General features: G+C 29.6%; 2 protein-coding genes across 4 annotated transcripts; one reads left to right on the forward strand and one right to left on the reverse strand.

The window, feature by feature from the left end:
- Positions 1 to 1,135: 1,135 nt before the first annotated feature.
- Positions 1,136 to 17,874, reverse strand: LOC124946620 (pyruvate dehydrogenase (acetyl-transferring) kinase, mitochondrial). Of its 3 annotated transcripts, none has more exons than XM_047487567.1 (7): positions 17,528 to 17,868; positions 3,825 to 4,032; positions 3,527 to 3,711; positions 3,265 to 3,429; positions 2,852 to 3,030; positions 2,540 to 2,764; positions 1,136 to 2,430 (listed from the first exon to the last, which is right to left on the reverse strand). In XM_047487567.1, exons 1-7 carry the CDS (start codon positions 17,628 to 17,630, stop codon positions 2,242 to 2,244), a joined length of 1,254 nt encoding a protein of 417 aa, XP_047343523.1. In that variant the 5' UTR covers positions 17,631 to 17,868; the 3' UTR covers positions 1,136 to 2,241. The 3 variants fall into 3 exon arrangements, with proteins under 3 accessions (XP_047343523.1, XP_047343616.1, XP_047343707.1); XM_047487660.1 differs by lacking the exon at positions 17,528 to 17,868 and adding an exon at positions 11,954 to 13,252; XM_047487751.1 differs by lacking the exon at positions 3,825 to 4,032 and having other exon boundaries at positions 17,528 to 17,874.
- A 1,484-nt stretch (positions 17,875 to 19,358) lies between these two features.
- Positions 19,359 to 22,091, forward strand: LOC124946720 (protein CDV3 homolog). The gene is made up of 3 exons (XM_047487890.1): positions 19,359 to 19,715; positions 20,437 to 20,861; positions 21,407 to 22,091. The coding sequence occupies exons 1-3, from the start codon at positions 19,539 to 19,541 to the stop codon at positions 21,543 to 21,545; spliced, it is 741 nt and encodes a 246-aa protein (XP_047343846.1). The 5' UTR covers positions 19,359 to 19,538; the 3' UTR covers positions 21,546 to 22,091.
- Positions 22,092 to 22,098: the final 7 nt, after the last annotated feature.

Here is a 22,098-nt window from a genome sequence, read left to right on the forward strand (position 1 = left end):
CCTGTACGCATAAATCAAGACAGGTATGTATATAGGAAACACAATTATTTTATAAAATCAAATATTGTTATATCACTAAAATGTAATTTTTATTATTCAAAATGAGAAAAAGATGTACGAGTATATATAGAGGAAATTTATTATTTTCAATCTTGTTATGCATGGCCAAGAAACACATAATAAAAATACAGCGACGTATAAATTCATTGAAAGTTTTAATTACTTACCAACGATAAGAAGCCAAATCCATGTCGAAGTATATATATTAATCCCATATATAAAAATTATGAAAACAAAAGAAAAGAAAAGAAAAAAAAAAAGAATCTATTGTAATTTCTTTATTAACAATGTTTTACAATATCATGCTATACGCATGAAGATCTCTCTATATGGTTTGTCGTAATAAGTACTATAATCTATGACAATTTTATAATTCATTATTACAATAATTATAATCTATCATATATATATATACATATACAAAACACGGTATTTTTGTGAGCTTGTCTCTCAAATTGTATATATTAAAAAAAAAAAAAAAATATATATATATATATATATATATATATATATAAATATATAAAGAACGAGAATAAAAACAAGAAACCATTTTGAAAATTACAAACGTACACATTCTCGTTTAATTTCGTACGATATAAATTAGATAGACATTTATATTTTTTCTCTCATTTCCCGCGAGTACGTCGCGGTTATATAAACTTTAAAATAAAAGTAAAGGTAAAAATTACAATTAAAAAAAAAAAAAAAAAAAAAAAAAAAAAAAAAAGAAATAGAATAATATATAAAAAAAAAAAAAAAACTTATACATTTACTAGTAAAAATTCTTTTGGTATTACCACGTACGGTACTCCACTTCCGGAAAAAAAAAGAAAAGAAAATAAAGAACGATATATGATATGATATTTAACAAATAAATGATGGATCTCTGGAATATTATGCTTGTGTTTTTTCTTCTTTATGCCAAGTAATAGTTTAAAAAAAAACTACAGTCCTGTATTTACTTTCGGAATCTTACAAGAACGAAGTTTATCGCATTTTATAAAAACGACAGTTTCTGCAATATCTTGATGAGCTTCCTTCTTATAAAATGTCATTATTAAAAATTGAGGTATCATTGAAAATATTAAACTTTTTCATCGTTTATTATTAGATGAATTATTACTATGATAGAAAATACTTTCTGTGTGGGAGACTTAATGCGACTCTCTTCGACTTCATTCGAAGTATATACACGACATACAGGCTACACGTAAAATTATAATTTTAATATTATTACATCCGATATTAGTATCATAGTACTAATATGGTATTAACGATTAACAAGTTTTAGCTGTCTAACAGTTAAAAATTAAAATTGCCTACTACATCACAGTCAGCGTTTTGTGGTTATCATTGTAGAATCCACAAAAGTAATAATGGTTCCTAATATTCATCAATGCCGTTTAAATTTATCCCTTTTTTTCTGTTTTTTTTTTTTCTTGTTGCGATAAAAGAGAAAAACAAAAAATGCATTCTAAGTTATAAAAATGCTCAATACGTCATTGTTGATAAAGTAAGAGGAAAAAAGATAAATGATCGAGTAAGCAAAAATTATATTTAATTAAGTATATCAATAATTCTTACTTTTTGCTCACTATGCGATCCATCGATGATAATGATTATTTGAAATTGTTAAAAAAAGAAAACAAAAAAAGGAAGAAATAAATAAAAATCAGTTGGATACTCTCAGAAATAAGAATGAACAGGTCGAATTATAACAATCAATTGGCAGATCTGTCACTTTGACTTGATATGTAACATTTCGTGATAGCGATGCTTAATACGAGACGTAAAAATTGAAAAACCTTTTTCTTTTTTTTTTTTTCTTTTCTTCTTTTCTTCTTTAAATTTATACCGTGACTTCATTTCTCACAGGGACTAAGGTACTATCGCGATAACGTCCAATGCAGAACTAATAATCAAAGATTTTTCATCTCAGATCGCTAATATCTATATCGCAACTATTGACATTTTTCTCGTCGAAGCTCATTTCGAGGTATCTAACTGAATGAAAAGGAAAGGAAGAAAAAAAAAAAAAAAAAAAAAAAAAAAAAAAAAATAATCGGGGTGGTGGGTGGACTACGCGTCATAGTACGAAAATTAATTCGAATAAAACGTCAGGCGTTTTATCAACTCTTTTTTTTTTTTTTCTTTTTTTCTTTTAAATGAAATAAAATTTCGTTAGCAACGACCGGCCTCCATATCGTGAGGTAATCTATGTCCTTGAGTATAACTCATTCTAAGTTGTCTAGTGGCCATACCGCCACCGCATTGGCTGCTCCAATCAGCCGTAGGAACTGGAGTACGATAAAACTTCGAAGAAGTCTTATTGAATATAGGTAACAATTCGTTTGCCTCGTTCGAAAGAGCCTGTGAAATATAGAGAATACTAAATCAATAAGCTCCTTCATTAAGTACATATCTATCTACGTAAATAAACATTATATTCTCATTCTTCTCGAATAAGAAATGCGCTTACCTTCAGATAAATGATCGCATCGGTGCCGTAACCTTCGCAGCTGAGCAAAACGATGTCACCATGAAAATACCTAGCGTATAAACGAGATAGAGGAAGACCATAACCATAACCAGCGAGAGGGACGGTATGTGCATCCGACTTGCTTGGCTGAGGCGCGGTACTATACATGTACTTAAAAAGATGATCCATATGCGAACGAGGTATGCCACCGCCACGGTCAGATATCTAATAAAATTCGACAGTGAACTAACCGATTCCTCCGAATCTCCATTCTTTTCATAGTAATCAACTATCTCTCCTAACTCTAATCACCTTCACGCATATATCCTCTTTTCCACGTACAACAGTCACATCGATCGGCGGATAATTGTCTGATTCCGATCCGTGATATTCCATTATTGCTCTCATACTATTCTTGAATATTTCAAAGAGCATGTGATACAAATGACTTGGTACGTAAACGATTCGTATTTCATTACCTCGTTCAAGTTCTAAAAAGAAAATGATAAAAGAATAAATTCATCGTAAAATTAAGATAATTCATATCTCTTTAATTTTTATATGTTAGAAAGTTCTATTTCGTAATCGGCATATCTTTTTCTATATGTTATCGCATTATTATCTCGAGAAAAAGCTCTATAATACCTATTAAAGAAAATGATACAAATTATCTCGATTTACTTACTAGCGTTACTCTAGAAACAATCAACATTTTTCAAACTTGCCATTATGTTGCTTCACGTTTAATGCCGGACTAGAGAGATAATATTGATCGCATAGAAACTGTGCATTCTCGTAGGCATCTTTGATAACACTGATAACATCGCACGACGGATCTATGCATCCTATGTGTCTGCTGTGACCGTTCAACAACCCACCAAATAGGAGCGCTGAAATGAAATATTAAGTTACATTGATATATTTATTTACATTTATTTAGATGATCAATGAAACTATATAAAAATAGAATAAGTTCAATAAACGTACTGTGTTGATTGATGAGCATACGAATAGAAATTCGTGACATGAAAAATCTATCGAGGAAATACTGGATGCTGTTCTCCGTTTGAATATCAACGTCGTAAGAATCCTTCAGCTCAAGAACACCCTGGGACATCGTTTGGACAACGTCGCTATGCCTGTTTCGGATTTTGATCAAAGCTTGACAAAATCTATGAACAGATAGAGAGAGAGAGAGAGAAAGAAAAAAAAAAGAATAAATTGAGAATAGAAATGATCAATGAATATTAATATTTTTAAATGAAATCATAACGAATCTACTCACTTATCCAAAGTGGTATCGTTAACCTCAGACTTTTCAAAGTGTATAATTTCTTCAAACGAAGTGACGTATAAATTATTTACTATTACGACACTAGGAGTTTTCAATAAATTATCGGGTAACAGATGGATCTCTTTCATAATATTAGCGAGTCGTACCGGTAGCTCCTTCCTTAAGAATATAAAAGACTTCCTTTCGCATGCGCTTAGTCCTGAAAAAAAAAAGAAAAAGAAAAGAAGAATAAAGAGAAAAGTTGAATAAATTTTTCCTTCCTTCGCATTCATTCACATTCTAGAAAATCTTTTAATTGCAATGAATTTTTTTTCTTGTTTTTTTTTTTCTTTCTTCTTTTTTTTTTTTTTTTTACAATCGGATTATTAGGTATCAAATGCGCAAAGAACGATAAATTTCAATATTTATCTTTTATTTGTTCACGTGATAAACAAGTAAACACGGATCTTTTGTTGAGAATGCGATCTCTCGCAAGAGAATAAAAACAAATATGCTTTTGGTGTTATCGCATGTTATAACGACTGCTACTTAAAAGCGACACTTTATGTTTTATCTAAAAATGAAAATATGATAATTATCATAAACGATTAGATCGTAAAAATAGCATTAGCGTTAAGCGGTTACATAAATTCATTGCGTCAATAAATCCACTTGTTTTGGCGATTTCTTTCATAGAATGATCGCGGAAAGAGGAGAATAAAAGTAAATGAAAAAATTAATAATTCCATCGAGTTTTTAATTGATGTTTAATTAGCGGTAAGAAACTTTTTTTCAACCTCTAAACGAAAATCCAAGCAGCATCCTATTTTTTCGCGTGGAAACACAAAATTATTAAAATTCCATTAAAATTCCATTAAAATTCCATAAAAATTGCTTCGACACATTTCTTTTTTCTTTTTAATATATAATATATAATATTTCTTTTTCCTTTTCAATATCTTTAAAAAATGTTCGTATTGACACTCTTCTTCGAAATGTTCCAATCTTCTTAATTTTCATAAATTTCATAAAAATTTATTTTACAACACGATATTGGATTATTTTAATAACATCCTATTTTTATAAGAAATTAGGATGATGCTTCCCATGAAGCCCGAATATTTATACCAGGTGCAAAGTCAGGCCATAGGTTACATAGTCCATATGTGAATAGATTGGAGAGGAAAAAATACTTTTATACAGCAAATAAAACATCAAGTAACAACAACGTGAAATTATTAATTTTTTAATTTATTTTATTTTTTTACTATAAAAAAAAAAAAAAGAAAAATCCCAGCGTACAATTTTTCCGTATTGAGAACTTATGTAATCCCTTAAAATAATATACTATAAATTCATATCATGAGTCATATATAAATCTATTTAAACAAAATTTATAATCCAATCCTTTTTTCGAGTTCATAACAAATAATGTATAATACGCAGCGATAGTATGAGCTTTAGTTAATGTACATATATGTACATATATATATATATATATATATATATGTATATATATCTTGACTGGATTCTATATACAATAGATAAGAACTCTATCATGAATACCAGACATCGTTATCTGTAGCAATTATAACTTGCACGCAGAAACACATACATGAAGATTTTGGGTCGATCGAAAACGTCAATATATTTCGATATCGTACAAAACAAGATATATCATGAGACAACTGTTAGATTTATCATTTTGATGGCTACTTTATCGAATGATTTCGTAATATATGTATATTTTTTTCTTTTTTATTATTAAACGATATAAAAAATATTACATGTTATATCCAACTACGTATTTATATTTGTTATATATATACTTCAAATGTATCGTACACATATATATTTATTGGAAAATTCATATATATATATATATATATATAATATTTATTTAATTCGTATGAGTCTCATTTGTTGTAGCTTAAAATAAAAATCCATAAAGATATAAAAAATCACATCAAGTAGGATCGATTTATTGTATGAACATTACGTATTATATACGAGTAATACATAGACATATATATAGTAAGGTAGCTTCTTTGGTAGTAACTTGAAATGACCTAGTTGATGAAAGTCTCTTTGCAACAGCTCATTCAACAAACATTTATATATCACATCGTATCGTAGGAAGCGTATTTGCAATTTGAAGCGTGAGAAACGAATAATAGATAAGTTACGTTTAGAAATAACAATAACGAGGAAAATAATTCTTGAAAATGTTCTTTCGATCGAGCTCGTATTTTGTTGTTGTAGAATAAATTAAAAAAAAAAAAAAAAAAAAAAAAAGGAAAAAAAAAAAAAAGAGAGAGAGAAAAACAGAGAGAAGGAAAACAAACAAAGAAAATATCCTTCGCGAAACATATAAATAATATATAGAATATTTTTGTCAATTGAACATTGACAATATTTCAATGAGATTCGTATTATTCTCTATAACAATCTAAACTATTTTAAGCAAGAACCATATCGAACCACATCCACCTCTATTATGTATGTACGTCATACAATGTGGTGGCGCACTTATGTATGGTACGTCCAACAATACTCAGCTAGCCATCACCGTTTAATTGGATTAAATTATCCACGTGTTATGTTCATACATCGGCTATGATGCTGTAGTAATTCATATAACACGATTATTTTATAACGTGGAAATTGCAATTTCCACGTTATAAAATATTTTCAAGTATCGTAACAAATATTTAAATCGTAGCCCTTCTTTTTTCCTTTCTTCCACTTTTTATTTTATTTTATTTTTTTTTTTTTTCGTTTCTTCTTTCTTTTTTTTTTTTTTTTTTTTTTTTTTTTTTTTGTAAATCTCTATTCTTTCCAATGAATTTTATTTATTGTTCACGAACAATTCGTTATATATATATATATATATATATGTATATAAAAGAAGCTTGGACGTTCGAAAAATATCTTCGAGAAAATATCGAGAGGTGAGTCTTATTCATTGTCAAATGTAATTGAATGAGTCGACGAGAAATTGGCATGAAATTACAATCTGACCTTATCTACTCGTTCACAGCTATGAACTTTAAAGGATAAGCACAACTATGTACACGTGTATCTCTGTGTATATGTACGCGTAAAGAAAGAGAAAGAGATAAAGAGAAAGAGAGAGAGAGAGAGAGAGAAAGAGAGAGACAGAGAGAGAAAGAGAGAGAATTAAATTCAATATAAAACATCGTTTCAATAGACGCGCAGAAAACGAATGCGAGACATTCGTCACGTCCGCAACGAAGTTAAAGTTTTTTTAAGTATCTCGATAATACTTTCAAAATATTCTGTATATATACGTGTATGTGTATGTGTATATAATACAAAGTAATATATTGTAATTGATGATAGCATATATTTAGTTGTACTTGTTCATTTATTCTATTGGAAAAAATGTTATCAAATAAAACGTATTAGGACTTGGGTATTGGGACTTCCTGTTATTCCACTATGGAATAATTTTTAGATTATATTCTTGAATATCATTTCAAAGGTAACTTATATGCACAATAACAATCCTTTATATATATATATATATATATATATATATATATATATATATATATAAACACAATTTATATATATATATATGTGTGTGTGTGTGTGTGTGTGTGTGTGTGTAATAAATGATAGGAGGATTATACTTGATTGCAAATAGCTGAATGACACATGAAAGACATAGAGAGGGACGTTTCAATTTCGCATTCACTTTGACGACAATCTCATTGAACTAAAACTAATTTTCTACCGTTCTCATTGCTCTCAAATTACAGACGTATTTTCTAGTCTATTAAAAATTCATTCACATCTAATCCACATATATACATTCATATTTTTAGTTATTCCGGATTTAGATTGATCGATAAAATACGATTGAAATCTATACGACTTGAACAAAATTTTATATCCGGTTTATATCTGATTGTATGTCGAATATACATACGTATATACATATATGTATATATATATATATATATTTCTTTTTTTGTTAATGAATCAGATTCGATTATACATCTGATGAATGTAAATGATTAAGCAAGAAAGTTCTGATTTTTTTCTTTTTCTTTTTTTTTTTTTTTTTTTTTTTATGCGTACATATCTTATGCGTTTATGAGATAATAACTATATGTTGCGAAGGCATCGCGTGACGCGACACGTTTGCTTTGTAAATAAGAAAATTATAGTCGACGAACCTTCCAATCTTTCGGACTTTGCTCATGCCTTTTCGTACACGTCCAAATTTATCTCGCCAAACCGAGAATAGTCACTTTTATACCAAACATTTGTTCGTACGTTGCCAATTATATTTCGAAATAGCCAAAATACGATATTAATATTCGATACTGTATATTTGTTTACAATAATCATAATAAATAATTTATATTCGTTATTTTTCAATCTATTTTTCTACATACAAAAGTTTTCTAATAGAAAATTTCAATATAAACGCTATCGATTAAATTTTGATCAATCATAGTGAAATAATAAAACTTGAATAAATCAATAAAATAATTGTATACAAATAAAGAGATAAACTGTTATAAGAAAAGTATTACATATTATTTCATATGCGTTTGTGGTGCGTATCAGAAAAAAGAAATAAAGAAATACGACAGATCGATAAACCAATATGTATTATATTAAACCAATGTCATTTTATTCATGAATAAATTCGAACGCTTTACAATCTCGTACATATTAATCATCAAATATCAATTGAAATTATTTAAAGAATTCAATTCGTTAGTGATTCAAACGAGATCACATGTTCACTATATATTATTTCACTGAATAAAAAAAAAAAAAAAGAAAAAAACAAACAAACAAACAAACAAACAAACAAAGAAGAAAGAAAAAAAGAAAAAAAATAAAGAACGAGAAAAAGAAATAAGAAATTATAAACGATTAATTTTAATTCACTCTTTCTTCATCAAGATAAGGAAACACTCGGTCTCTAAAGTAACTAGCTCGTTAAGGTCTCTTCATTCGAAGAGGTGCTTCAATCCTTTGAAAGAAATAAAGACAGAACGATGTATCTATTCTTTATCGTAAATATTAGATGGATGGAAAAAATAATTGCGATTTTTATCATTTTACGCGATACGTAAAAAACCGTCTATTATTTTTCCACCGATCTAAGGAATAAAATCTGTTGTTTTCATAATCCACAAGAAAGAAATAGGAGAAAAAGACAAAAAAAGAAAAGGAAGCAGGGGAAAATTGATCCAATCAAGCAGTTAATTTTCAATTTATCGTTCGATCAAAAAATGAATTAGTATAAAAAAAAAAAAAAAAAAAAAAAAAAAAAAAAAAAAAAAAAAAAAACCTATTAAAAGTGATCGCTGGTTTAGAAATCGTTTATCGAATATGTATGCGCGAGAATAATTAATGTGCCAAATGCATTATATCGATTGAAACTTGGCACGAATAGTTGGATTATAAAGGACATCGATTTTGAACATACAAGTTAAACTCTCAATCTACGAGAACTCTCGTTTTAAATATTATTCGGGGAAAATTCTTTCATTGAATAATTAACGAAGAGATACCTTTAGCATGTCTATTTAAATATCGATTGATATCTAATATCGAAAGGAAATAATGGAATTCGATGGAGTCGATAAAATGAATTTAATGACAAATGGAAAAGAATAGGAAAAGAAAAGAAAAAGGAAAAGAAAAAAGAGAAGAAGAAAAGAAAAAAAGGAAAAAAAAAATGGAGAATAAGAAAAAAAAAAGAAAAAACTAAACGATTAATAATTAAAATATACGACAATAAACAGAGCGCATCGTTAATTTCCATATTTAAGATTCGAAAAAAAATACATAAAAAAAAAAAAAAAAAGAAAGAAAAAAAAAGAAATTAAAGAAATAAATATAGAAAAAGAGCTTTCTTAAAACTTCGAACGATCTAACGCAGTTCCATAAATAAAGCATAACAAATCGTATAATGGTGTTTAAAAGGATCGTAAATTTGACAAAATAACTTTTCTTATTATCTTACGCAAGAAAGAAAAAATAAAAAAGAAATAAAAAAAGAAGAAAAGAAAAAAAAAAAAAAAGATTAACGCAGCAGTTTAATAAAGATACAATAGAATTTAACGGTATCCTTGGACATTAATGTATTAATAAATTTCTATTTTGTTAAATAAAAACTTCCTATTTTTTTTATTTTTTTTTTTTTTTTTTACATTTCAAATCGTTAAATTAGAAAACTTAAAAGAAAAACTTTCGACTCATCCTGTACACTTTTCCTGTGTTTTATGTTTCTACATCATTTTCATAAATTGTATCATCGACAGTAATTATTAGTTATAATTATCTCAATATCATCTTAGAATTAATGAATACCATCTAACTATTCCTTTCATGTTGCGCAAGTCGAACGACCTTGCCGACTTTGCGATGATTTCAAGCATTTATCACTAGAATCACGGAGAGATCCAAACGTCTTCAAACTTCTCGAACTTCTCGAATAATCGATAACAACAAAATTATCTTTAACAAAATTTAACGAAATACAAAAGATTGAAAAGTAGGAACTCTCGAATTATACTTTCTTTATTGATTACGATTTCTTTTTATGGAACACGTTGAACAGAATTACGTCGAATTTTTCAAACGAAATAATTATTATCAAATATCTAATAACATTTTGAGAGAGAGAGAGAGAGAGAGATTATTTCGATAAAAAAAATAAAAAATAAAAAATTATTTATATTATAAAATAATATATTAAATTATATATCAAAAATATTATTTTGATGTCATATAAAAATAAATAAATAAATAAATAAATAAACAAAACGAACTCGAATAAAACCTAAGAAGAAAATTAATAATAATCGATGATAAAAACGTTATGTTAAATAAGAGATGTCATTGAAATAAAAGTAGATAAGTCCGAAGAGATGAGATTCTTTATCGAGTTCGTAAACCGGATTTGGTAAGTAGACGTCAAAAGGTAGAAAATTAGCACAAAAAAAAAAAACATTATGACAGCTAGATAAAAATAGAATAGAGGAAGAACACGGTAAAAGAAAGTGGATTGTTCTATGACGATGAATAATTTTTTGTAAAGTTTCTTTCGCTTTTTCTTTTCTTTTTTTTGTTTTTTTTTTCTTTTTTTTTTTTTTTAGATAATAAATCGTTTAGAGTGTGTGACTGTTTATCGATGGAAACTTTTACGAAATGGTAATATCTTTTTCACAACGTGACACGCACAACGTGCGTGAAATCATGTATGCACATTTCTACGTACACGTGTCCACGTATGTATCTTGTACGTAAGACGTATATTGAATAAGAAAACGAAACGGATTAACCGAGAGAATAAAAGTTATTTTTTTTTTCTTTTTTTCTTTTTCTTCTTTTTCTTTTTCTTCTTTTTCTTTTATTTTTTTTTTTTGATGTTGAGAAATCGATCGAAATTTGAAATTCGAAAGTAACAGTTACAAAAATTACAAAAGAATATTTTCCGAGCAATTAGTTAGGACAACAAAAGAAATTAAATCCTAGGACGATTTCATTTGCACTTTAATTAAAGCGCAAAGTGGACGTACATATATACATACATAGGTGTATGTGTGCGTGTACATATATATATATATATATATATATATGCACGTATGTATGTATATGTACATAGGTAGGTACATCCGCTCTAGGAGGGTGACCAGGAATAGCTACGTCCTTTCACTAGGTCGCTTCATGGTAAAGTAAAGTGACTTGCGTTGGAAAGAACTCGAATTATTTTTGTAAAGGTTTATTAAAATGATGGAGAAAATAACGAATTAATTTTTATTCCGTAAATACAAAAATAAAAATACACACACATATATATATATATATGTGTGTGTGTGTACGCATGTATTTCGGGATGTATTTAAAGGAATGGAAATAATTAACTGAATCAATAATAGAATACCATTGATTATCTATTGTAATCGTTTTAATACGATTATTACATTAATCATATATGCGTATTAACTCTGTCTTAAATACAATTACTATATCGATTATATTAACTTTGTTAATATAATAATAAAGTAATAAAATACTTTTATTATTCGTTAACACATCACATAAAACAAAGAGTTAAGTACAAAAATATAAATTTTTATGTTTACAATTTTTGGCGCGAATGACGTCGTTCGTTTTTATTATCTTCTTCTCTTTCTTGCTTTTTTTTTTTTTTTTTTTTTTTTTTTTTTTTTTTTTTTCCTCGAAAAGAGTAAGGTCACAGAAGAAAACATCTTGCAACTCCGAAGTAACTTTCCATAAACGAGAGAGAGAGAGAGAGAGAGAGAGAGAGAGAGAGAGAGAGAGAGAGAAACAGAGAAAGAGAAAGAGAGAGAGAAAGAGAGGGAGAGAATAATACAAATAAAAAAGAAAAAGAAAAATAAAAAAGAGAGAGAGAGAGAGAGAGAGAGAAAAAGAACCAAAGTTTTGGCCTATAAGAATATTGATATACGTGATTACATACATAAATACGTGATTACAAAATATGCAAATGTATTATTAATTGTAATTATATGAACTTTTACATACATACGACAAAAATATTGGCGCAGCAAGAGTATTATCAATGTAATAATAAATAATTCGAATTTTTTGTTGTTGTTGTTGTAATTAAACGAATAAATTATGTACCGAATTCCGAAGTATACGGAGAGTAGGAATGTTAGTATCATGGCAAACATCCAAAATATAAAGACGCGGGATGATTACGCGTGATCTTTCGCTTCTATATTTGCAAGAGAGAGAGAGAGAGAGAGAGAGAGAGAGAGAGAGAGAGAGAGAGAGAGAAAGAGTGAGAATGAGAGTGAGAGTGAGAGAGAGTGAGACATCAACGTAATGCCAATGAAAACGTTAGAAGACACTGAGGGGAAAAAAGGGGTGATGCTTGAACACAAAAACACCAATTGATTGACCCTGACCCACTGCTAAATGAACAGCGAACACATTCCTGTTCTTAAATCTAAAATCTATTTCAAGGTCTTCTCTCCTCGTATATTTCCTTTTCACGATTGAATTTCCCTTTTTCATCGTATCTTAAAACGTAAAACTTTTTATCATATTTGAAGAATCGATTATATTTTTTTCCTTTTTTTTTTTCTCTCTTCGAATTTTCAAAAATAACATCGACCTTACAATCCTGAGACTTAAATGTACACTTTTTCATAATAACGTTTGAAAAATTGTTCTTTCCTATTCCTTTTCCCTTCCTTTCCTTTTTTATTTAAAAAAATTTTTTTTTATCTTTTTAAATCTAAAGAAAATTAAATAACAAATGTATATATATATATGGAACAAGTATTCTCGATCGTATATATATATATATATTTATAATGCAATCTTCGATAACATAATCGAAGACTTCAGCGTTACGTAATATTTTTAAGTGAGAATATTGTAAATTTGTGAAAAGGATTTTTTTAATTTTTTAAATAATTTTATAATAATTTTTAAATAATTTTAATAATTTTTTTCTTTTTTCTTTCTAATCCATTCGGATTTTCTTTTCTTTTTTCTTTTTTTTTGTTTTTTTTTTTTTGTTTTTTTTTGTTGTTCTTTTCTTTATTTTCTTTTTCCTTTTTATTTTTTTTCTTTTCACTTATTTTCTAAATTAATAAGCTTTTATATACATAGCTGTTGTCAATCATCGCATTTATCAAATTGTCGATAAAATAAAATGTTGATAGCTCGATATACGCAACAAGGTCAAAGGTGAAACAGGATGTACATTGACAAACGACGATTTATGCGTTTGTATTCGTTTAGTAGACGATCGATCGCGGTCGGTCGGGCTTTGCGTAAACGGTAAAATGTTTACACGATAAATAAATGTCTCTTTAGAACGGACAACGAAGGTAACGTTTCTCAGTTTTATTTTAAAAAACCACAATATCACGATGAAAGATTCACGTTTACTCTTTAAGGGAGAATACACAATCGATCGAGATATTGAATTCTAATAAAAATTGCAAAAAAGAAAAAAACAAAAAAAAAAGAGATAGAGAGAGAGAGAGAGGGAAACCGTAACAAAAACAAACAAAAAATTAAAAAAAGAAAGAAAGAAGAAAAAACAAGTTACGGACATTTAAAAGAAATTGCTCGATGAGTCACAAAGAGTCCATATGATCATTAATGAAAATGGGTCGAGGTTTTTTTATCATTCAAGTCAGTCGAATGTCAAGATCATTAAATATTAAAGTCCTGAGTGCCAGTCACGTAATCACGAATCTCTCTTGTTATTCGATATAATAGCAAAAATATCGATATTAAACTATATAGAAATGTCACGTAAGAAGCAAGAAACGTCTAGTTAAATTACTAATCATTTCTTAAGTAAAAAGGAAAGATATTTAAGTTCAATTAAATAATAAATGATCGTAATAATGTTTATGTGTATTTCGTCGCAACTTGTTTTTTTCTTTCTTTTTTTTTTGTTTTTCTTTTCTTTTTTTATCAGCCGCGATAAGAACGACGATGCTTTTAAGACCTCTCCTTGAATAAAATAAATATTTAAAATCAATTAATAATAGTAATAATGATAATAATAATAAAAATACAAACAATACGAACAAGATCTAAGCACAAGTCATTATAAAATATTGTTCCTTTAGATGAAAAATAAGAAACATGACCACGAACTTCAGAGAAATATAATATCGGTCATATCGTATATATACATATATATATATGTGTGTGTGTGTGTGTGTGTCATTTCTCACACGACGCGAACACCATAATGGAAACCAGAATCATATGTCGTCGTTCATCTTCCTTTAATGCTCATCAGAAAGAATAGGGGGAAAAAAGAAGATACAAAAAGAAAAAAAAAAAAAAAAAAAAAAACGCGAAAGCAAAAACAAAAAGAAAAAAGAAAGACAAAATTTAAGAAATATTAAAAACCGTAAAAATGACAAATCGATTTTACGGTTCGTTGATTTTTGCCTCAAGGCGAATATCTTCCAAACGAGAAGTAATATTTTAAAAAGAGAATAGGTCAGTGACAAAGATTTTATGAATTAAAAGATTCGAATGTATTTCTCAAATGAAATTTTATGATAATTTTAAAATACGATAAATTTCTTATAAACTTTTTATTTTCTTCTCTTTTTTTCTTTTTTTCTCTTTCCAATCGATTTCATTAATAACACTTAAAGGTTGTATTAAATATTTCTAGAAAGTTTTTCTACAAACAATTAAAATAAACATTCAGTGATACAAAGAACCACAATCGAGATAACCAAGTTTACAGCATGATAAGATTTTTTTTCCTCTTAACCTTCCTCTGATGCAGAATTAGGTAATATTAAACTTTAATTAATTAATTATCTTTTGAATATACATATATACATGTATAGAGAAAAAGAGAGAGAGAGAGAGAAAGAGAGGGCAGGGGGAAGAGAAACAAAGAACATCATATTCATGTTCTTCAAAAAAAAAAAAAAAAAAAAAAAAAAAAAAACTGTTCAAAACATAAAGTTAAAAAAAAGAAAATATAAAAAATATATTTTCTTTTCTACGTGAATTACTGACGACGCGTGACAAATAAAATTCTATTCGTCGTTAATTATTCTTCAAATGTAATCAATTTTCCTAATTTATCTCGTTTGGTTTAAATATATAATTACATTCATACTTACTATTTAACCTGATCTACATACGTGTGTATATATATATATATATGTATGTATGTACATACATCCATCACCTTCATTCATTTATCTTTAATCAATTAATTTAACGTAACATAAAGTTTGACAAAGTTAATTCCCCCGTTATCGTATTAATTTATATATGGAAACAGATGATAAGCGAAACTTTAGAAAAATAAAAAAAAATTATTATTATTATTATTATTATTATTATTATTACTATTACTATTATTAAAAAACGCTCATCATCTTTTCGAAATAAATTATTCTCAATGTTCATTCTCATTCGATATGAATATCATCATTTTCGAGGCATGACTAATATATGCATATTAATAACTGTTTTTTTTTTTTTTTTTTTTTTTTTTTTTTTTTTTTTTTTTTTTTTTATCAGTCGCTCGCGAAATTTATAGTTCAATAGTTTCAATACGTATTCTAATACGGAATACGAATAAAATCTCGTTTCACTATCGCGCCATCTCGAAAAGAAAGAAACCGGTTGAAAGATTGTTTACATTGAAAGAAATAAACATCACTGTCGTCATTGCATCTGACTATCGTCTCTCTCTCTCTCTCTCTCTCTCGCTCTCTCTTGCTCTCTCATTCTTTCGGTTTCTCTAGCCAAGTTATACGCAATCGTAGTTGTAACTTTAAAATATGTGATCATAAACATATTACATCGAATTCATATTATATATTATAATTTTAAATATGAAATTCCGATACAATTCCTGCCTCTTGCTCCTCCTTCTCCCCTCCCCCCCCCCCGCCCCCACGTTTCGCCTCCTATACGGAATGAATATTTTTTTTATCTTTTCTCTCTCTCTCTCTCTCTCTCTCTCTCTTTCTGCCTCTCTCTCTCCTTTACTAATCGTACACGTAACAATATTTCTTTTTTTTCCCCTTGTTTTTCTTTTTCTTATTTTTCTCTTCTTCTTCTTCTTCTTCTTCTTCTTCCTTTTCTTCTTTTTCTTTTTTTTCTCCCTTCTTTTTTTTTTTTTCTCATTTCACTTGATCATCATACTTCGTATTATCTTGTCACGCGCACGAACTGTTCCAACTTATTTTCAGATTAAAAATAATCTACAATTATAGATATGTATAAAGATAGATTATGTTATATACGAGCGAGATCTTCTTTTCGCAGTTTAACGTTAAGAGGATTTAACGAGTATCCGTTGTACCCTTTTAAATGCCTTTCCATAGATACATACTTATGTACTTATATAAAAGATTAGAACTATTCCATTCATATATATATATATATATATATATATATATATATATATTCTATATATATATATACATATATACATATATATATAGAATAGAGAAAGTAGATATTCTGATAATACTATTCGACATTGGGATTTGGTCGGATTGGAGTTGGAGTTGAAGTAAGAAGTTAAAAGATGTATAGGGTGGGATAGGACGTTGGTAGGGATGAAGTAAGGTGGGATAAGATGACCAGGAGAAGGGAAAGAGGACGGAAGGACGATGTAAAAAAAATAGTAGAAAGGTCGAACGTTAGCCTTCAAAGGTCGTCTATGGATGTCGACGAACTCTGACAAAATTTCAAACGTATATGCGTGAACAAGAAATTTTTAATATATAAAATCTACGTAGATAAGGGTTATTCTATGAGACGAATTTTTTTATTCTTTTTAATTCTTTTTTTCTTTTCTTTCTTCTTTTTTTCCGAATAAAGAAACATTATTGAAATAATATCCAAAAGTAGAATATAATTCATAGTTCATAGAATCATTTCAAAGATAGATAATGATGAATCTTTAAAGTACCTCTCTCTCTCTCTCTCTCTCTCTCTCTCTCTCTTTCTCTCTCTCTCGTTCGCTCGCTCTCTTCTATCTTTGTCTGTCTGTCTGTCTGTACACATCCTCTTTCAAGGAGATGTACAAAAGGTGGTAGTAAGTATGTATGTACACGTACATACATATATATGTATATATATATATATATATATATGTGTATTAGTATGTACCTAAGGCTAATAACGTCTAACGCAACGCAAACACTCACCGAAATCGATGAACTGCTTTATCGAAAGTGGCGAAGGGTTGAACTGCGAGTAGAAATCTAGCATCTTGGTGATATTCCCGAAACACCTTCGTGTTAGCTTCATTTCGTCGCGCTTCGTAACACATTAACTTTATACCAGGATAAGTCGTATTTAACGTTCGTAACGTGACGCGCGCGTCGCGTTTGGACGTTGCCTCGCGCGCACACGGCCTCTTTACTCTCCTCTGCCTATTAACTCCCACCAACGACCTACCACCCGTCCGCCCACCACCCCACTTACTCACTCGCTCACTCACTCTCTCTCTCTCTCTCTCTCTCTCTAATTCTCTCTCTCTCTCTCTTTCTCTCTTTCTCTCTCTCTCTCTCTCTCTCTCGTTTCCTCTCTTTCTCTTTCCCTTCTTTCGCAAATATATAAGCAGATAAAAAATTGTAATATACGTATAACAGAACACTACACTTCTTTTTTTATTATACTATATTATATATATATATATTTATATATATATATATATACATATATGGATATACATATGTATTATGTATGTATGTATAATTATATATTTCTTGTCTCTCTTTTTCTCTCTCTTTCTCTCTCTTTCTTTCTATCTCTCTTTGTCTCTCTCTTTCTCTCTCTCTCTCTTTTTCTCTTTGTTCTTGCGTCTTATTATAATATAGTATTACATCTAATAACAATAAACGTATCTCTCTCGTAGAACGTATTATTCGTACTGAAACTAGAAGTCACAGTGGCTGCCTCTCTAGAGAGGCTTCCTACTCTCTTACGAACGAATGTACCCATACACGCTCCACCTTTTCTTTCTTTTCTACGTAGTATCGTCTGAGCGACTGCGCGACCAATCGTCGCATTGATATCGTGGAACGACCAGTCTGGCGGGAAATTTGATTAGCACGTACGAATTTTAATCGATTCCTCACGACAAATATGAATTTATTCGTACGAAAAAATAATAAAATAGGTAAAGAGAAATGTAATTAATATTGTATGAAAAAATTTATTGACAATTGAATGGTTAAAGTGAAATTGTTGAAATAATTTTGACGGATTATTGATTTTTATTTTACGAGAGATTAATGCATTGTGAATTTTTAAAGAGCTCATAGGTGTGTCTGTATGGAGAAAAAAAAAAAAAAAGAAAAAGAAAGAAAAGAAAGAAAAGAAAAACAAAGAAAAGAAAATTTTATATAATAAACGGTGATAGTGGAGGAAAAGAGAAGGGATGGCTTTCACTCGATATCAGAAGTTGGATCGAATAACGATATATTTAAATCGACTTTTAATGTAATTCTATCTGTCATGTTCTATCCTATTGCGTGCAGTGGTGCGCGAGTGTAGTTCTTTTAAAGCGGAAGTGACGTATACTATTAGCAATGTCATCTACCACCGACCAGGAAGAGGAATAATTAACCTCTAAGTCGTTCACGTATTACGAGTACATATTCGTCGTTTAAGATATAATTTAGGAAATAAAACGTGATCCGTGATTATTTCAAATATTTTATAAAGCTTATTAAGCGAAATTAGGTGAATGATTCAATAGAACATACGTAACGTACATTTTTTAGGTTAAGTAATCGTTGTATTTTTTGTAAGGGTCTTCTGCTAGACAGACGGCGCCACATGCATTTGGAATCGTTGAAAAGATTTTTAATATCGTTCGAGAAATTTTTTTTTCAAACGTATTAACGATACGTCTCGAACGTAAAATATGATTACGTAGATCATTCATTTATTTTATCCGATCATAATTTGTTCGTAGAAATAATGAATATCGATCGTCGGTTTAGGTTATAGAAAGGTAATTGACTTCGGAGTCGTTGACTGACTTCCGGTTAAGACAAGCCCATGTGGACGGCAGCAGGGGTGCCCTGAGTTCAGTACGCGTTTCGACCGTGCCTCGTGTAGTCTCTCGCATTCATTCCCTTCTCGTTATTTTCATTTCAAATTTAACTTAAACGGTAAGAGTCTCGAAAGCACTCTCAGATATATATCATGGCGGATTTAGATGACTTCTTTGCGAAAAAGGATCGGAAGAAAGCCAAGGGTAAAAAGTTCACTACGACCGAGGAGGTAGCAAAGAAGCTGGAAGAAACGGGTAAACGTTCGGAAAAAATGAAATCAAAGGAAAAACCAATGAATCCGGAAGGCGAGGAAACTCAACAAATAGAGGTGATATTTCAATATTATTTATTGATAATATTATAACAAATGTGTTCCCATTATATTCGACTTTAGACTCCCTTTATGGGAAGAACAAGGCTAAGAGGACACACTGGTCGCTGCCATGTTTGCTTGTGCAAACGTCACTTCGGCTTCTAACGAACCTGCCTATAAAATTAATTCGCTTTCTCTAAATTTTCTTTTTCCTTACGATATTATTTGTAACTGATCCTAATTCGGGGGTGGGGAAGTGGGCTGAGGGGGGTAGAGAACGAGATCAAGTGCGACGATTATATAACATTGAACGATAACGTCGAGCATAGATTTCTAAATAAATTCGATGATTAAAATTTATAATTTTTAAATCGTAGATTTTTCGATACAGAACCGATAATTTTTCATGATCGATAATTGATAGCTCTCGCTTGCTCGTATACGTTTATTTTATTCCACGTTCTCTCTCTCTCTCTCTCTCTCTCTCTCTCTCTCTTTCTCTCTCCCTTTCTTTTTTTTTACTTCTCCCTTTTCTTCTCTTTTTTACTCTACTCGTTCCTCTGACATTTTATTTCTCGTACATTACATACATGTGCTCGTATGCGCACGTGCTTTTTTCAAACTCTTGCATAATATTATACAATAACATCACAATATAGCTTCGTATAAATTTCATTTGGCGCCGTCATATTCGTCAATGAGAATTATTCCCATCTAAGGAAATATTTTATTTTAGGATGAAGACGAATGGAAAGAATTTGAAGTTGAAGAGAAGAAAGATCTGAGAGGGTTGAAAATTGGTAACCTTTCGGTAAAGGAAACCATCGACGTGGAATCCGATGATGAACGAGGAACAGGCGACAATAGTTCTGACGGAGAAATTGGGGAAAATACAGTAAAAATTGGACCATGGAAGAAACCAGAGGTACTACAGCAGTCAGAGGTTGTAGAAGAGGTAACATCAGCGGCAGCTGCTACACCAGCAGTCCAAACAACATCAACGTATAGTTATGTACCTCCCCATTTGAGAAATCCTGTAGTAATGTCTGCACCAAGACCACGAGCTAAAAATGTAGCGCCTGATATTCATAGCGAAGAGTATTTCCCTACATTGAGTTCCAGGCCACAGAGCAATGAATCCACCGGTCCATGGGGTCGACGGTAAAGACACATTCATTTTACGCTCAATTTTTTTTTTCTTTTTTTTTTTTTCTTTTTTCATTTTGATAACAAAAATCAATCATTTTAATTCTTTCCCGTCGAAGTTCGATAAAAATTCAAGCAGGACATTTTTATCGTTACGTTCGTATACCGGAGTATATAATCCGTATATCAAAAAAAAGAAAAAAGAAAAATAGTGAACTATATCAAACCTATTTTATTGCACTGCGTATATACATTCTTATAGGCCTAGTGCATATAAAATATAAATAAATGATGAATCCCATGAGACCCTTAATCCATAGGATTAAGGTCTCCGGATAATAATTTATTATAGGTACGTCATCCTTCATATCAGGGAGAATAATTCCTAATAACGGTATATCCTAAGCTTTAGAATTTTAATAACGACGGGAAAGAATCAATTTAACTTAATGAGTTCTAATTTTTTAATAGTAATAATAATAATAATAATAATAATAATGATATTTATTCTAACTGTATCGAATAACGAGTAATCTAATAATGAATGGAAAAATATATAGGAAACGAGAAGAAGGTACGTTCGAGGAAGTTCGTAATCGCGGTGGTAGCAGATCTTACAGTATCCAGGAGTCACAGGCTCAAACACCTAAACTCTCACTTGGAAATAAGTATGGTGCCCTATCGCAAGATCAAAGCTGAAAGCACTCCTTGCGATTAGATCAGACAACGGACACGCATTGTTATATCATCGCCTCCTTTCCATTTCGTGGCCCAGCTAAGCCGCAAAACATTTCATAGGATATAGAATATTATGTGTACCATAGCATGCATATATATATACATATGTATATGTATGATATATGTATATATAAATATGTAAGCGCATAATGTACACCGTGTACATGTCCGTGTTTTGAAAAAGCCCAGGGCAAAATTCTGATTCGACTGGTAACAACAGGATTCATTGTGCTTGTGTAACAGGAGCAACTTAGGTCCTTCTAAGCATCGAACGACATTCTTACAATGAAATCGTATTTTACAAGTGAAAACTTATTTTCATACTGTGTGCTCAAATGTTAGCCTCACTTTTATATTTAATTTTATAAACTTGTAAGATTGTACTGCATCAAGAAGTATAATCGCGTCAAGATAGGAAAGAGAAATATAGTGCGGCGCTCAGATTCTCTCAGAGAATTTTTCTGTGAATATATATTAAATGTGGGAAATACTCTTATTAGTTCGTAACTGTGTG

This window comes from Vespa velutina, chromosome 1 (assembly GCF_912470025.1).
Source record: "Vespa velutina chromosome 1, iVesVel2.1, whole genome shotgun sequence".
Lineage (NCBI taxonomy): Eukaryota > Metazoa > Arthropoda > Insecta > Hymenoptera > Vespidae > Vespa > Vespa velutina.

Bases quoted from the DNA above. Each gene is read 5' to 3' on its own strand.
- LOC124946720 (XM_047487890.1), top strand. From the start codon at position 19,539: ATGGCGGATTTAGATGACTTCTTTGCGAAAAAGGATCGGAAGAAAGCC. The intron at 19,716-20,436 runs GTGATATTTCAA...ATTTTATTTTAG, and splicing joins AGGAAACTCAACAAATAGAG to GATGAAGACGAATGGAAAGA. The intron at 20,862-21,406 runs GTAAAGACACAT...AAAAATATATAG, and splicing joins ACCGGTCCATGGGGTCGACG to GAAACGAGAAGAAGGTACGT.
- LOC124946620 (XM_047487567.1), bottom strand. From the start codon at position 17,630: ATGAAGCTAACACGAAGGTGTTTCGGGAATATCACCAAGATGCTAGAT. The intron at 3,712-3,824 runs GTGAGTAGATTC...ATCTGTTCATAG, and splicing joins AACGATACCACTTTGGATAA to ATTTTGTCAAGCTTTGATCA. The intron at 3,430-3,526 runs GTACGTTTATTG...ATTTCATTTCAG, and splicing joins TATGCTCATCAATCAACACA to CGCTCCTATTTGGTGGGTTG.